This window comes from Paramisgurnus dabryanus, chromosome 16 (assembly GCF_030506205.2).
Source record: "Paramisgurnus dabryanus chromosome 16, PD_genome_1.1, whole genome shotgun sequence".
NCBI classification, from domain to species: domain Eukaryota; kingdom Metazoa; phylum Chordata; class Actinopteri; order Cypriniformes; family Cobitidae; genus Paramisgurnus; species Paramisgurnus dabryanus.
The window spans coordinates 27,773,453-27,789,089 of record NC_133352.1 but is presented as its reverse complement, the minus strand read 5'-3'; the positions used below and the strand labels follow the sequence as shown (position 1 = coordinate 27,789,089).

The 15,637-nt window shown below is 37.3% G+C and overlaps 1 protein-coding gene across 2 annotated transcripts in view; it reads left to right on the top strand.

Annotated features, from left to right (window-relative positions):
* The window catches only part of ldb2a (LIM domain binding 2a), a 68,615-nt gene extending 53,538 nt beyond the window's left edge, over positions 1-15,077 (top strand). The window contains exons 6-9 of one of the 2 annotated variants that reach the window (XM_065273977.2): positions 3,651-3,774; positions 6,507-6,560; positions 7,171-7,304; positions 14,162-15,077. In XM_065273977.2, the coding sequence (XP_065130049.1) occupies positions 3,651-3,774; positions 6,507-6,560; positions 7,171-7,304; positions 14,162-14,392 (543 nt within the window). In that variant the 3' untranslated portion in view covers positions 14,393-15,077. Of the gene's footprint in view, positions 1-3,650; positions 3,775-6,506; positions 6,561-7,170; positions 7,311-14,161 lie in introns of both variants that reach the window. The other variant, XM_065273976.2, reaches the window with a different exon arrangement.
* Positions 15,078-15,637: the final 560 nt, after the last annotated feature.

The following is a 15,637-nucleotide window of genomic DNA, read 5'->3' as shown; positions in this document are numbered from 1 at the left end:
CGGAACAAATAACAGTCAGCCGCATCGTACGTCAGCCGCGTCACTGACTTTATGCGGCGCCGCAGTCAAGACGTCAAAGTACCACGAGAGCTCTTCAAGAAATCTTACGGAGTAGTTTAATTTCGACTCGCTCTCGCGGTACTTTGACGTCATCTGTATGTCAGTTCTTGCAGCGCAGCATGAGTCCAAACACACAGAAGTTACACAGATATCGTTGTATTCTTCATATAATTGGCTACATGTTTTGTCTATCAATATTTTCCATGAAGTCATTGGCTGATGGAGGAACGAGCGAGCCATTGGTAACCTCTCTAAAGGATGTCACGTTTTCGACGGCGCTGTTTGGATCATAGATATGTATATAAAGGCTAGATGGCTCGTCCGCGCTGATGGCCAATTGAGTGGAACGTCCGCATTTTGGCGGCCATCTTAGGACAGGGCGCTCGCTCACTCGTAGCATTGAGTTTTAATGATGCAGGTACTTTTAAATGACCATAACTTGCTTAATTTTTTACCGATTTTCAAACGGATTGGTTTGTTATAAACGTCAATGATGTACCTATGACACTGAATACGTATACTAAAAATAAATAAAAAATTCATGAAACATGTTAAAGCATCCAGAATTATAGCCACGTTAATAACGTTTGTAAAAAACCAAACCGTTTGTAAATCCGTCAAGAATTCAGCAAGTTACGAGCATTTTAGTTGGCGTATGTCACTCACCTTCCGTCCACAGCAGCAGGGAGCAGCACTATGGCAGCACTGACCTAAGATGGCCGCCAAGTGACGACACAGCTGACTCCGCCTTGAGCCATCTAGCCTTTATATACATATCTATGGTTTGGATGATCTATTATACTACTTCCCTATTTTAAATACAAACTTTGAAGGCGGGTTCATGTGTTTAACGGAGTGTAAGCTCATATACCCTTACATGTTACGATTTAAATAGTCTTCAGATTATATATTATATTGTATTACCAGACATTCATGCGAAATCTGATGTAAACAATCTATATTTCACGGATTATACGCATTTGTGGACAAATATGGTCATTAGATATTCTGAAACAGACTTGATTCGACTTGTGATCCCCACAAAGGTAAAAGAGTCATGTTTATTTTTGCGGGTTGTCATTTGGTCATAAAATACTACATATGATGCTAGAACATCTCAAAAAGGGTTTTACAGGGGGCATGGCTTAGCTAAATGAGATGTAAATGAGCCCTATTGTCTCCCCCAGCTGAAAAGAAGAGTCCCTTTCGTCTCGATTTTCTCGGTTTGAGTATTTCTGAGTTCCTATATTCAAATGGCCACAACTTCTCCAAATCTTATCAGATTTCCATGTGTTACACATCGTTGGAAAGCTTAGAAACTGCACTTTCAGAATCTGTGAATAACTCAAAATGCCCAGATCCGACTTGTGTCCCTACTTTCCGTGACTGGTCACAATTATGAGATAAGGAGCATCAAAGTTTGGTTTAAATCATTGTTTCAATCTTATACATGGCTTTACTTAGTCAGTATAAAATATATCAAGGTTATCCTTTACATCATGTACAATGATTTTATGTAGAAAACAGTAAATCGCAAAATGACTTTAGCTGGGTTTTCAATGGCAGGGTCACAACTGTGTGTTAGTGTGTGGTATATACTGTAGAAAAATTTAGTATGGAAGCCACAGACATCGTCCCCTAACAGCCAGTAGGCCCTGTGAGGAAAATGGCTTAATGATGTCTGAATGAAAATACTGGGGAAATAGGAAATATCATTAGCTCAGCATAAAAACAATTAGAGTCAATGGAAAGTCCCTAACAGGATAAACAAATGCGTATGTGTGTGTTATTGCGTGTGTCTTAACAGCGCAACGCTGCTCAGTATTTATTAGCCGGCTTTGTTTATTCTCGTCATTTTAGCATGAGTGACAGCTCCGTTTTTGCAAATGGGAGAACAAGAGAGAAAGTGAAAATGAATTGGATAGAGAAAATTTGCATAACATTAATGAGCATTCCCGTATGAGACGCGGCATTGTGGGTCTCGGCGAACACAAACTTGTTTATAGCGAGCTGCTGGGAGAAGCCACAGGGAAAAAAAGGCCCTTTCAAGGTTTTCGAAACAGCCGTTGTGTGCGTTTTTCACCGCTGTTAGTCCACACAATAAGCGCACAGCCTCGCTTATAACCGCAGAGATAAAACGCAGCGACGCAGTCTGAGCTGAACTGTGAATTAAATTTGGATTAGTAGCAGCTCTTGTTACACCGAGTCTGTGCGCCCTCAGCCAAATCCTCAGCCATTTTCAGCACAGGTTGACAGGACCGGACAGGACAGGAGAAGTGTACGCTGCATACTTCACCGCCCATGATCAGCCTTCCTTGAGAAGAGAGACCTTTTTGATAGGGAAGTTTAAAAGATCCATGGTGCGGTATTTGCTGGTTTTCTAACTGTATACCATAAATGTCATTTGGCATGTATTCCCATGGCCTTTTCTTCTGTTTAAAAAAAAATGCTAGGATATTTTTTAACTCAGCGTTGGGTCAAAAAGGGACAAACCCAGCGGTTAGGTTAAATCCACTTAGAAAATGTTTATATTTGACCAAGAAATGGGTTAAAACAACCCAGCATTTTTTGGTTAAAACAACCAAGCACATGTAAAATTACAACCTAATGGGTAGAAAATAGCCCAGCGTTTTTTAAAGCAAACTCATCTTTGGCTTCACGTAAAACATTTATAATTTTTTGATTGACTTAAAGTAACACTCCACTTTTTTTGAAAATATACTCACTTCCAGCTCCCCTAGAGTTAGTTTTTTATTGTTTTGGATCTTTACTGAATAATTTTCTCAGGATTCTTGCTGGAAGTATTTTTAAAGCAAGGATCGTGAGAAATGATACCAACGTTTCAAAAGTGACTCATTAGCGTCGACTAAAAAGGCTGCGTTTGTCTCGACACGTTTATCTGTAGATCCACACGAGGATGTTTCCTGTGCTCGGACGCAATACGACCGCTGTCCGGCGAGATGGGCAAGGAAGCTTGTAGGTTTCCTAGCATTCAGGATAGAAATAGCTCTGCTTTTTGGGCCGAGATCCAGAGATTGTTTCCCTGGACCTGTGGAAGTGACAGGACACAACAGTGTCGGGATACAATCCTGTCAGTGGGAAATGATTTGTGTGTGTGTGTATCCGTGTAAATTTCAAGCTTCGCTCACTGTGTGAAGGGATTAAATGACATTTATACATTTGGCAGACATGTTTATCCAAAGCGCACTACAGTACATTCAAGCTACTACATATTGTGTTGTACATTTTATCCATTGGAATGGAATCCATCACTTTGGTGTCGCTAATAAAGGTTGGAATATAAGAACAAATAATAATTTAGCATGCTAAAAATGTAGGATTATGTCTAGTTGAGTAACTACACTGTTAAAAAAAAATGGTCAAAATATTTACCCCAGCTATCACTGTGGCAGTACCCTTTAAAAAAAATCCTACTATGTACCATCCGGTATAGATATGTACTTTTGGGGTACAGTACCAATATGTACTTTTTGAAGGGTGCCATGCCAGTGACAGCTGGGGTACATACTGTATTTCTGTTTTATTCAACCATAGACATAGGTGTTCAGGTGTTTGTATGTTTCTTCTAGTTGTGTGTCATCCTGGAGCCAATGCAAGAGTTAATGTCTCGACACAAGACGTACAACCTCAGCCCGAGAGACTGTTTAAAGACCTGTTTGTTCCAGAAGTGGCAAAGAATGGTGGCCCCTCCAGGTAACTCTAAATCATTGCCCAAACTATTATGTGATGCACTTAACCGTGGCATTTTGTGCTCTGCCAGATACATTTTGGAGGAAAACAGGTTCAAATTCTACTTTTTGGTTGGACCTCTCATAGTAAACCAGTAGATATGTTGTGTACATGCTGTTGGTCTAAATTCATTAACTCTTTCCCCACCATTGACGAGTTATCTCGTCAATTAAGAGAAATCGCTTCCCTACCGATGACAAGTTTTTACGGTTATAGACGATAAAAGATATTGCAGTGTTTCATGTCATGTATAGTACTGTAGGTATTTGTTTGTTTGTTTGTTAGTTGGTTAATTCCTGTTCAATAACAATAATTTTAAGATGTCAGATAAAAACACATCCTCTATATGCTCCCAATGGGTGAAACCCCCTACGACCTCTTGTCCACCTGTTAGTCGTCAGCATTGGCCTTCTCAGAATCCATTTGGTAGTGGATCTTCTGTAATTGTCGTTTCCCTATTAGGTTCTCTTCCCTTTTTCCTCCCATTCTTTCAAAATCTGGATAGCATTTGTGTACTGAACAGGAAGGAAGAAAGGTTTTGCTTTTATACTCTGATAAGTTTTTACCCCATTTTTGTCTGTGTATGTGGAAATGAGGGCGTCATTCACACGCTCGCACTGATAAACATACAAAAAAGACTTTTTACAGAAGGTCAAAATACTGCAGATGTCACACTGGAGTTTGTTTATTATTGTATTATATTTTTATTATATGAATTTATGTATTATGTTTATGAACAAGCAGTTAGTAAACATCTCCATTGGTGTGGTTAGGAAGAACTAAAAATGTATTTCAGTTTTAGACGCTATTGCATTGGATGTAACAGATTTTTTATTTGCATTATTAGTGTATACTGTAAAGCCATCTTATTAAAAAAAATTGCTTATATAAACATCATATAGCATGATATAGAAAGGCTTCTGTTACCAAGGAGGATTAGGGCCAAGCTAAAATAAAAAAATAAAACCATCTCGAGATTAAAGTCATTATAATGGGAGGTTTAAAAAGTAGTTTTCGAGACAAAAGTCAAAATAAATAAAATTTTGAGAATAAAGTCAATATATAACGAGAATAAAGTCATATCATTTCAAGAATAAAGTCAATATATAATGATAATAAAGTTAATTTAAAAATAATTTTGCTTGTTCACAATATCTTCCCCATATTTCCTTTTATATGAGGGAGATTCCTTTAAATTACCTTTCTGAGCGCATCTCCCTCATATTGCTTTATTAATAAAGCAGGTAATGGTATGTAATTTGGTATCCGGTTTGCAGATTTGCTTGTTTACATCACTCCAAACACGTTAATGTAAAAATATGACATTATTACAACTTTATTCTCATTATATTACAACTTTATTCTCATTATATTACGACTTTATTCTCGTTATATTACGACTTTATTCTTGCTACATTACGACTTTATTCTTGTTATATTACAACTTTATTCTCGCTATATTACGACTTTATTCTCATTATATTACAACTTTATTCTCGATATATATTGGCTTTATTCTCATTATATTACGACTTTATTCTCGATATATTACGTTTTTATTCTCGCTATATTACGACTTTATTCTCGCTGTATTACGACTTTATTCTCATTACATTACAACTTTATTCTCGCTATATTACGACTTTATTCCCATTATATTACGACTTTATTCTCGCTTTATTACGACTTTATTCTGATTATATTACACATTTATTCTCGCTATATTACGACTTTATTCTCGCTATATTACGACTTTATTCCCATTATATTACAATTTTATTCTCGCTATATTACGACTTTTTTTTCTCATTATATTACGACTTTATTCTCGCTATATTGCGACTTTATTCTCAAAATTTTATGTCTTTATTCTCGCTATATTACGACTTTTTCTTATTATATTACGACTTTATTCTCGCTTTATTACGACTTTATTCTGATTATATTACACATTTATTCTCACTATATTACGACTTTATTCTCGCTATATTACGACTTTATTCCCATTATATTACAATTTTATTCTCGCTATATTACGACTTTATTCTCAAAATTTTATGACTATTCTCGCTATGTTACGACTTTTTCTCATTATATTACGACTTTATTCTTGCTATATTGCGACTTTATTCTCAAAATTTTATGACTTTATTCTCGCTATATTACGACTTTATTCCCATTATATTACAACTTTATTCTCGCTATATTACGACTTTTTTCTCATTATATTACGACTTTATTCTCAAAATTTTATGACTATTCTCGCTATGTTACGGCTTTTTCTTATTATATTACGACTTTATTCTCGCTATATTACGGCTTTATTCTCAAATTTTTATGACTTTATTCTCCCTATATTACGACTTTTTTCTCATTATATTACGACTTTATTCTCGCTATATTGCGACTTTATTCTCACTATATTACGACTTTATTCTCACTATATTACAACTTTATTCCCATTGTATTACAACTTTATTTTTTGCTATATTACGACTTTATTCTCGCTATATTGCGACTTTTTTCTCATTATATTACGACTTTATTCTCCCTATATTACGACTTTATTCTCAAAATTTTATGACTTTATTCTTACTATATTAAGACTTTTTAATTTTGTAATGTTTTAGATATACATACGTAAAACATTAAGTATCTGTCTGAGAAATAAAAACCTATTTTGGATGTGATTTCAGCTGGACATCCACAGAACTTCAAAACGGAAATTTTCCCCACAAATCACAAAAAAGGTACACTTCTGAATCTTATCTAATAGTGAAACTGTGTCTAAATGGAAAGCAGATAAATACACTTTTCTTTCTGTTTAACTTATGAATGCCCAATTACTTTTTTTCAATTACAATTATTTATTTCAGAAATCACCCTAAACAGGCAATTTGTTTAACAAAACATTATACATTGCCTAAAACTCATATATTTTTATAGTTTGTCCAAAAAATTCAATATTAAAAGAACATGTTAGAGCTTTAACATGATTTAGATATTACTGATGTGTGTGCGCATATGCATGGCTGCTGATACCGCAGTGTGCACTGTTGAGTGTTTATGCAAATGAAAGCTGGAGCAATATCTTACTAGTGCATGTCTTGGGAGATGTTTGAATGCTCTTCGATTCTACCTCAGTAAAATGCATGGTCCATTTGTTTGTCTCATCTGTGCGGCCGCTAACATGTGTTTGTGCACGCTTATGTGCTTAAAACAAATGTCTGTGAGCTTTATTCTGCCTGTCTTCTTCTCTGTGCATCGTTTGCACCTGCTGTTTCACATGTGTGCCTGTGGATGTGTGTTCACGACTTTTAATAATACTTATTTTGTGTGTGTGTGTTTGGTGGAGAGCAGAACCCACTCGACAGACCACAACCAAGAGAAGAAAAAGAAAGAACTCAGCCAGCAGTGCGTCTAACAGTAGCCTAGGCAACAGTGCTGGCGGCAAGAAACGCAGCCCTGCCAACAACTTTACTCTGACCAGCCAGGTACCTGTAAGCATCAAATCTTTTTCTTTACACACACACATCCATTGTCTTAAAATCTTAAAGGAAAACACCACCGTTTTTCAATATTTTATTATGTTCTTACCTCAACTTGGATGAATTAATACATCCCTATATTTTTTCAATGCGTGCACTTTTAATCTTTGAACAGCGCTTTGTGAATTGGTTAGCATTTAGCCAAGCCCCATTCTTTCCTATGGCTACAAACAAACGTTTTATTTTGTGCCACCATATTTACTCCCCATGTAACAGTCTCTAAATAGGGAAAACATGGAAGTGTTTGGTGGCTTCTAAATTCATTCCTGTTTGGAGCAATAGGAATGAATGGGGCTAGGCTAAATGTACAAAGATTTAAAGTGCAAAAAATGGGATCAGAAAGAATGTGACCTTTAAAGGGATGGTTCACCTGAAAATCTGTCATCATTTACTCAAGACTATTTATTTTTATATTTTATCATTTTTACTTATATTAACTATACTGTTCTGATTCTTTACCTTTCACCGCTAATCAAACGTTACAATGCTATTATGACATGTAACATTAATGTTAGTTTTCCACGGCTCAAGTGTTTTTGGTGTGGGCTATGACACAAATGTAAAACACATTACATTGCAATTCAAAGCCAAAGTAAATACACCCACAACTCCTTCACAGAGACAGACTTCCTTGCACTGATTTTCAATTCCTATAATACTCACTTACAGTGTTTAACCCCAATTCAGAAGCATTTATCCCAGAGTGCCTCTTTATCCCCCGGGTTTCCTCTCCGGCTGTCGATGTATTCAGCCCCCAGCTCACACGTTACAGGGTCAAGCACACAGCTCACGGGTGCTGAAGCTGTTTTTGGGGAGTAGCATTGTGAGGCGGTAAATTTGTTTGCAGTTGGATGATGGGATTTGTAGTGCTTGGCTTTTCCCCTGGAGTTCAGGGACAATGAGATACATGAATGCTGGAGAGGAGATTAGAGAGGAGGACAATCTTGTGTTGCAGAACAGCCTGTCGAAGCCGAAGCTGTGGGTTCTGACAGCATAGCCTAACAACTCATTTTTGGATAAAAAAATTGTTTAATATCTAATATTGTGACTGCTCGCCTGAGAGGGGCAAATTTAAAATATGTGTTCGGAGTGTCATGTGTGTTGCTTGCGTTTTCAAAATATGTGTTTGTTGCATCATGTGAACCATGTGCATCACATGTTTTGTCAAAATAAGTGCCTGCTGCACACCCGTCAAAACCATTTATGATAAAAGAGACGCTCACATTCACAAAATACACGCAAAACACTCCCTTAACTGTAAACTCTGATTATGCATGAGATTATGTGAGTATTTGGCAAACGCAAGCGTCTCTTATATCATAAACCCTTTAGACGCGTCTGCAGCAGGCACTTATTTTGACAAGACACGTGATGCACATCGGATCTCTCGACACGCAGAACACATATTTTGAAATTAAGAACCATATACATGCCGGGCTACATACATGTTGTGACGAACTTCGCATCGAGTTTATTTGCCAGACTTTTTTGTCTTCACACCCCCATTGGTCCAGATCAATTTATTTAGACAATGCAACAGTTGTATGTAAAAAAACAGTATGTAAAAAAAATAGATGAACAGTTTACAAAGAAATTTGTATGTGATTGGGCATCACTAATACAGAGAATATGGTTGCCAATACATAGCCAATTTATGTGCATGTTTGTTTATATATATGCTATAGCAAATGAGGTATAAAGAAAGATTAAGAAATTAAACATGTACTCAGTTTCGACTATAATTATTAGATTCGCTTGAAAATATTGAAAACAAAAAAATGAATAATAATAATAACTCCTTGAATAACAATAGGGTCCTTGCACCTCAGTGCTAGGGCCCTAACAAGCACAAGCAAGCAGCGAACATTTATTTTAATTGGCCAAGCAGGCAAACTACACCATCACCCAATCCGGAAAATCCTAAAAAGATTACCTGATATCAGCCAAGTCAATTAAAAAAGTCACTTAATTTCTACTTTAAAAATTAACCTGACTTAAAATATGTTTTCCTGTTTGTTGTATTTAGTTATTTTACACAGAATTTTCTATAGATGTACCTTTAATTACAAACATTTGGTTCTGGCCGTATGTATCCAGCATCCGTCACTTCGAGGACACATTCACACATGAAGTGTGCGAATTGTTGGTGTGAGCCGTTGGCTCTGTGCCATTGCTTATTATCATATAGATCCTGTGTGTGTGCGTATGTGTGTGCGTGCATGGTCTTATGAGTGTGTATGTGTGTGTGCGTGCGTTTGTGCATGCATGGTCTTATGAGTGTGTGTGTGTTACTATTTTTATTGCAGTCCCCATTGTAAGTAATGTGGCCATGTGCTGTAAAAAGGAACATGCTGGTTACATATGTAGCGTGGCCACTTGGCTTTGTGCAGTCATCGCATGCTGCCTGATCGTCCGCCTACGTGAGCCCAATCACAATGAGATGATCATGTGACTGGTGGGGAGCGATGGGGTGGACTTGTTTTCAACAATGTTACAACAGTGCCCCCTTTTGGTCATGTTTCTGGGCTGGAATTAAGACTGGAGTCATTTCGTTCGGGAGAATAATGAAATGCTGATTAGTCATGCGTGTATAGCATGCCATACGCACTGCATATTTACATGAATTTGCATTACATGAATGCATTTGGCAGATCCAAAGCAACATTGATTTCAAGGTGCCTACTGTATACATTTTATCAGTAATGTATGTGTGTTCCCAGACTCAATACTTTAATACCAACTGATCCACCTTAAAGGAATATTCAATTTTCTTCAAAGAAAAATCCAGATAATTTACTCACCACCATGTCATCCAAAATGTTGATGTCTTTCTGTGTTCAGTCGCGAAAAAAATATGTTTTTTGAGGGAAAACATTGCAGGATTTTTCTCATTTTAATGGACTTTAATAGAGCCCAACATTTAATACTTAACTCAACACTTAACAGTTTTTTCAACGGAGTTTCAAAGGACTATAAACAATCCCAAACGAGGCATATCTAGCAATATGATTGTCATTTTTGACTATAAAAATAAAAAATATGTACTTTTAAACCACAACTTTTCGTGTAGGTCCGGTCCAGCGCGACCTAACGTAAATGCGTAGTGACGTAGGGAGGTCACGTGTTACATATATAAAATGCACATTTGCGGACCATTGTAAACAATAAACTGACACAAAGACATTAATTAGTATCAGTTGACATACAACAACGTAGGAACGGTCCTCTTTCAAGATGCTTGCAAACACTGGGGCGGAGTTTCGCGGTCGTCCTCTGTGACCTCTTGACGTCATGACATATTGCGTGGGGTCAGCTGGCGCATTACGACCGGATCTACATGACGAAAAGTTGTGCTTTAAAAGTATATATTTGTTATTTTTATTGTAAAAATGACAATCATTTTTCTAGATAAGACTCTTATGCCTCGTTTGGGATCAATTATAGTCCTTTGAAACTCTGTTGAAAAAAACTGTTAAGTGTTGAGTTAAGTATTAAATGTTGGGCTCTATTAAAGTCCATTAAAATTAGAAAAATCCTGCAATGTTTTCTTCAAAAAACATAATTTATTCTCGACTGAATAAAGAAAGACATCAACATTAGTGATGACATGGTGGTGAGTAAATTATCTGGATTTTTCTTTTAAGAAAATGGACTAATCCTTTAACTTTATTTTCAAAATGCTTTTGTGTTAAGGGATATTAAATGAAAACAATGTTTATCAGTGTTTTTTAGGAGTTAAACCCATCACCTTGCTTTTGCAAATGCCATGTTTTTCCAGTTTAACTACAGTGATGTGTCTGTATGCCGAGTTTTGCACAAAACTCAATAAGTGCTGAGCTGATCTTTGATCAGTCATCGAGGGCAGAAGGTAATCAGACTGGATTTAGCTACAGGGTACATCTACTTGAACAAAAGCACTGGACTGCCTATCTGTGTAATAGCAAATAAAGTTTTGAGTGTATCAGTACAGTATCTATGTGTGTGTGTGTGTGTGTGTGTGTGTGTGTGTGTGTGTGTGATCCTGGACCCCAGTTTCACATCCAGACTTCAGGCCGACAGTTGCCGTTCATAAACAGATGGCAAATTCAAGGCTCGTTGGCAAGCGCTGCGCTTTTTCTCACTCGCTAACGTTTTAGCTAATGACTTAATTAGCTATGCAAATTGACAAATCAGCGTGCGGATATTGTTATTTAGTCAAAAAGCCCACCCTAATGAATGAGAGTAATTAAAAAGCAGAGGGTAGGGGGGCTAACAGGGACTCTGGGGTCTCCGCCAGACAGACTACACAGGAATTATTGCTCGAATAAATAGACAAAACGGTCAATGAGCTGACTAAAGACATGGCTTATGAATGGCCTTACGGTGTAAAGGCATGGGGAACTTTCACAGCAGGTTGCTGGAGGAAAGACAGACGCATAGATGGATGATGAAAAAACCTGGCTGTACATGGGGACTAGGATCTGTTTCTTCTTCCCTCAAACCTTAATAGCTGATTTACTATAACAATTTGTGAATTTAATAATTCATCTGGAGATGCAGGGTTCCCATGGGTCCTTGAAAGTTTGTGAATCTGGGAAAAATTCAGGGCCCTGGGAAGTTTTTGAAAATCAACATACATAGATACAGGTCATTGAAAGTGCTTAAAGGAATATTCCATTTTCTTAAAAGAAAAATCCAGATAATTTACTCACCACCATGTCATCCAAAATGTTGATGTCTTTCTTTGTTCAGTCGAGAAGAAATTATGTTTTTTGAGGAAAACATTGCAGGATTTTTTTCTCATTTTAATGGACTTTAATAGAGCCCAACATTTAATACTTAACTCAACACTTAACAGTTTTTTTCAAAGAAGTTTCAACGGACTATAAACGATCCCAAACGAGGCATAAGGGTCTTATCTAGCAAAACGATTGTCATTTTTGACAAGAAAAATTAAAAATATGCTCTTTTAAACCACAACTTTTCATCTAGATCCGGTCGTGATACGTCAACGTGACCCCACGCAATACGTCATGACGTCAAGAGGTCACAGAGGACGAACGCGAAACTCCGCCCCAGTGTTTACAAGTGTGTTGAAAGAGGACCGTTCCTACGTTGTTGTATGTGGAATGATACTAATTAATGTCTTTGTGGCAGTTTATTGTTTACAATGGTCCGCAAATGTGTGTTTTATATATGTAACACGTGACCTCCCTACGTCACTACGCATTTACGTTAAGTCACGTGGGACTGGACCTAGACGAAAAGTTGTGGTTTAAAAGTGTATATTTGTTGTTTTTCTTGTTAAAAATGACAATCGTTTTGCTAGATAAGACTCTTATGCCTCGTTTGGGATCATTTATAGTCCGTTGAAACTTCGTTGAAAAAAACTGTTAAGTGTTGAGTTAAGTATTAAATGTTGGGCTCTATTAAAGTCCATTAAAATGAGAAAAATCCTGCAAAGTTTTCCTCAAAAAACATAATTTCTTCTCGACTGAACAAAGAAAGACATCAACATTTTGGATGACATGGTGGTGAGTTGAGTAAATTATCTGTAAATTATTCCATTTTTCTTTTAAGAAAATGGAATATTCCTTTAAATCTATTTTGTGCAAAAGTTTTCTGGAAAAAATCCATATTATTCCCTGTGTAGTGTAGGATAATATCATTAAAATTCTAGACTTTTTAAGCACACGTGCTAAACTGTTCGCTTTAAATGTTATATCTTCTGTATGTGAATGTTGATTCATACCAAAATGCTTTTTTGCATAGTTGTGTTTGACAAATGAAAAAATCTCTGGTTACGTATGTAACTGTTGTTCCCTGAGAAGGGAACAAAACGCTGCGTCTCTCTTGTCACACTTCCTGCGTCCCTGTAATGCCGTCTTTGGCAATATTCCAGATAGGTATATACTTCTTGGCTCCCGCGTCACCCTGTCTTTGTCGTTAAGCCTCACCATTGGTTGAATTTGAAATACACATTTAGACGCACTTACCCCTTGAGGCGTCCCCAAAGTGACGCAGCGCGAGTTCCCTCGAAAGGGAACTGTAACAATGTATCTTAAAAGGTAACACAATGTAACCTTGCTCTCACTTGAAATGTGTCCCCACATTTAGTCCTTGAATTTGAGAGCATTGAACCTGGAAAGTCCTTGAAAGGTCCTTGAATTTGAAGTTAAATAAGGTGTGGGAACCCTGGAGATGGCATATTGTAGCTGTACCCTGCAGTTGTCTCACCCTTCGCTATAAGGTAGACAGACAGTGAGAGCAACAGATAAAGAGCTCCCATGCTGTAGCGTCGTCGCACATGGTTGCCCATGCATGTGCTCCAGTTAACTGATCTGCTGAGCTTGAGAATGCAACCAGAGAGATAGAAAGTGAAGCATAGCAGACTGCCTTACAGAAAGATAACCACTTTTGTACCTGAATCTATGATATTGCAGTTTAGAGTATAAATTTACCCAACGACTTTTAATTTACTTAAAGAGAGTTATTTAGTCAAATTCTCATTTATCCCAGTGCAAATTACTCGGATGTCACACACAGCTGGGAAGTATGTGACCCAGCTGCATGCATATCTAGTTTTTAAACAAAATTATGCAATCCAGCCATTTTAAACTCTCTCTCACACACACACACACACATATACTCAGACAGCCTGTTTCTTTTAATGCTGTCCAACATGGTTACTATCGACTGATATATGTCTGGGTCCGGCTGATTCACAATAATCCCTTCATATTCGTTGTGTGTTCACCGATCAAGAACCCAACACCTTTATATTTTTGTACAATTACTGATATTTTGATATTTGTTATTAACAGGATGTGATGGTGGTGGGTGAGCCCACCCTGATGGGTGGCGAGTTTGGCGATGAGGACGAGCGCCTGATCACGCGGCTAGAAAACACACAATACGACGCCACAAATGGCCTCGACGATGATGACGACTTTACGAGCTCGCCGGCGCTCGGAAACAACAGCCCGTGGAACAGCAAGCCACCGACAGGACAGGACAGCAAGCCAGAGAGCACAGCCTCTCAGCCATCTCAATAGGAGGCAATTGAAGCAACCACCAGGGCGGCGCTATCTCTATCTGACCTCACTTTATACCCCTAATGATGTACATCTCACGTCATGGTGTTAATGATTCACCATTTTTCTGACTATTCTGCTTCATTTTCTGGATGACATTTAAGAAAACTGACCAAATTTTGGCCGCAATATTTCTCCATTGGATTCTTTTGAAATCATCTGGTTAGGTTTAAAAGCAGCGCAGAAATGTGACTCTTGGATGAACCTACAAGGCTGAATTTATCGAACGCGAAATCTGCATTTACAGGTGAGACCTGAAGCCGGGACAACTTCAGCTTAGTAATCAATGTAAAAGCTATCGTCCGTCTCGCAGTTAAGCACACATCTCCATAGTGACTCCAGATGGTAACCGCAGCCAATGGCTGAAGAGATGGTCATGCTCATTGTCTTTTCACTGGAGACTGGAACTGCAAAGGCATCCACTGAGACCAATCCCTGAACATTTGCATTTTTATTGGAAATTCGTTTGTCTATTGTCTTTTCCCTCTGCTTTCAATTAAAAGTGAACCTCAATGCGTTCCTTCAACTCAACAGACTGTATTAACTATAAAGACAGCTTTGGTCGTTTGTTTAAAAAGCATTGCGTGTTGCCATACAGATTGAACTTTCTCCAAATATTTCTATATTTCATTTCTCCGTCAATTTTGTGTTATTTTATTAATTTGTGTTCTCCTTGCACTGTAACTCAGAGATTAGGAGTTGACAGACAGGCACATACTGTATGAAAATCATTTGTCCAAATGTATGCCTCTATTCCTTACAATGACTTATTTTCATACTGGAATAATATATGTTTCTGCATGGCATTTTAAAATTGGTGATAATGTTTGGTTTTTTTAGACTCTAGGCCATGTTCTGCTTTGGTTATTGGTTTGAGAGCACAGTAAACAGGGTTACTTGACTTTAGGAAAGAAATGCAGTCCATCTGATGTTATTAATGTTCTCAGACCTTGATTTAAACTGCAGCGTAATCGACTTTCCCCAAAAAATAATGGATTTCATGCTCAGGAATGAACCTCATACTGAGAAAGTTGTGAACAGGTTATTGTTAAATCACACCACAAATATAGTGAAAAACATTCATTTAATCTAGCCTCACACTACTTTAACATATATGAAAACTGCCTTTTTTAATAAAAAAAAATTAATTTAATGTAAATCCCACTTGTTTTCATATATGGTAAATGTGGTATTTTAATGCATTGG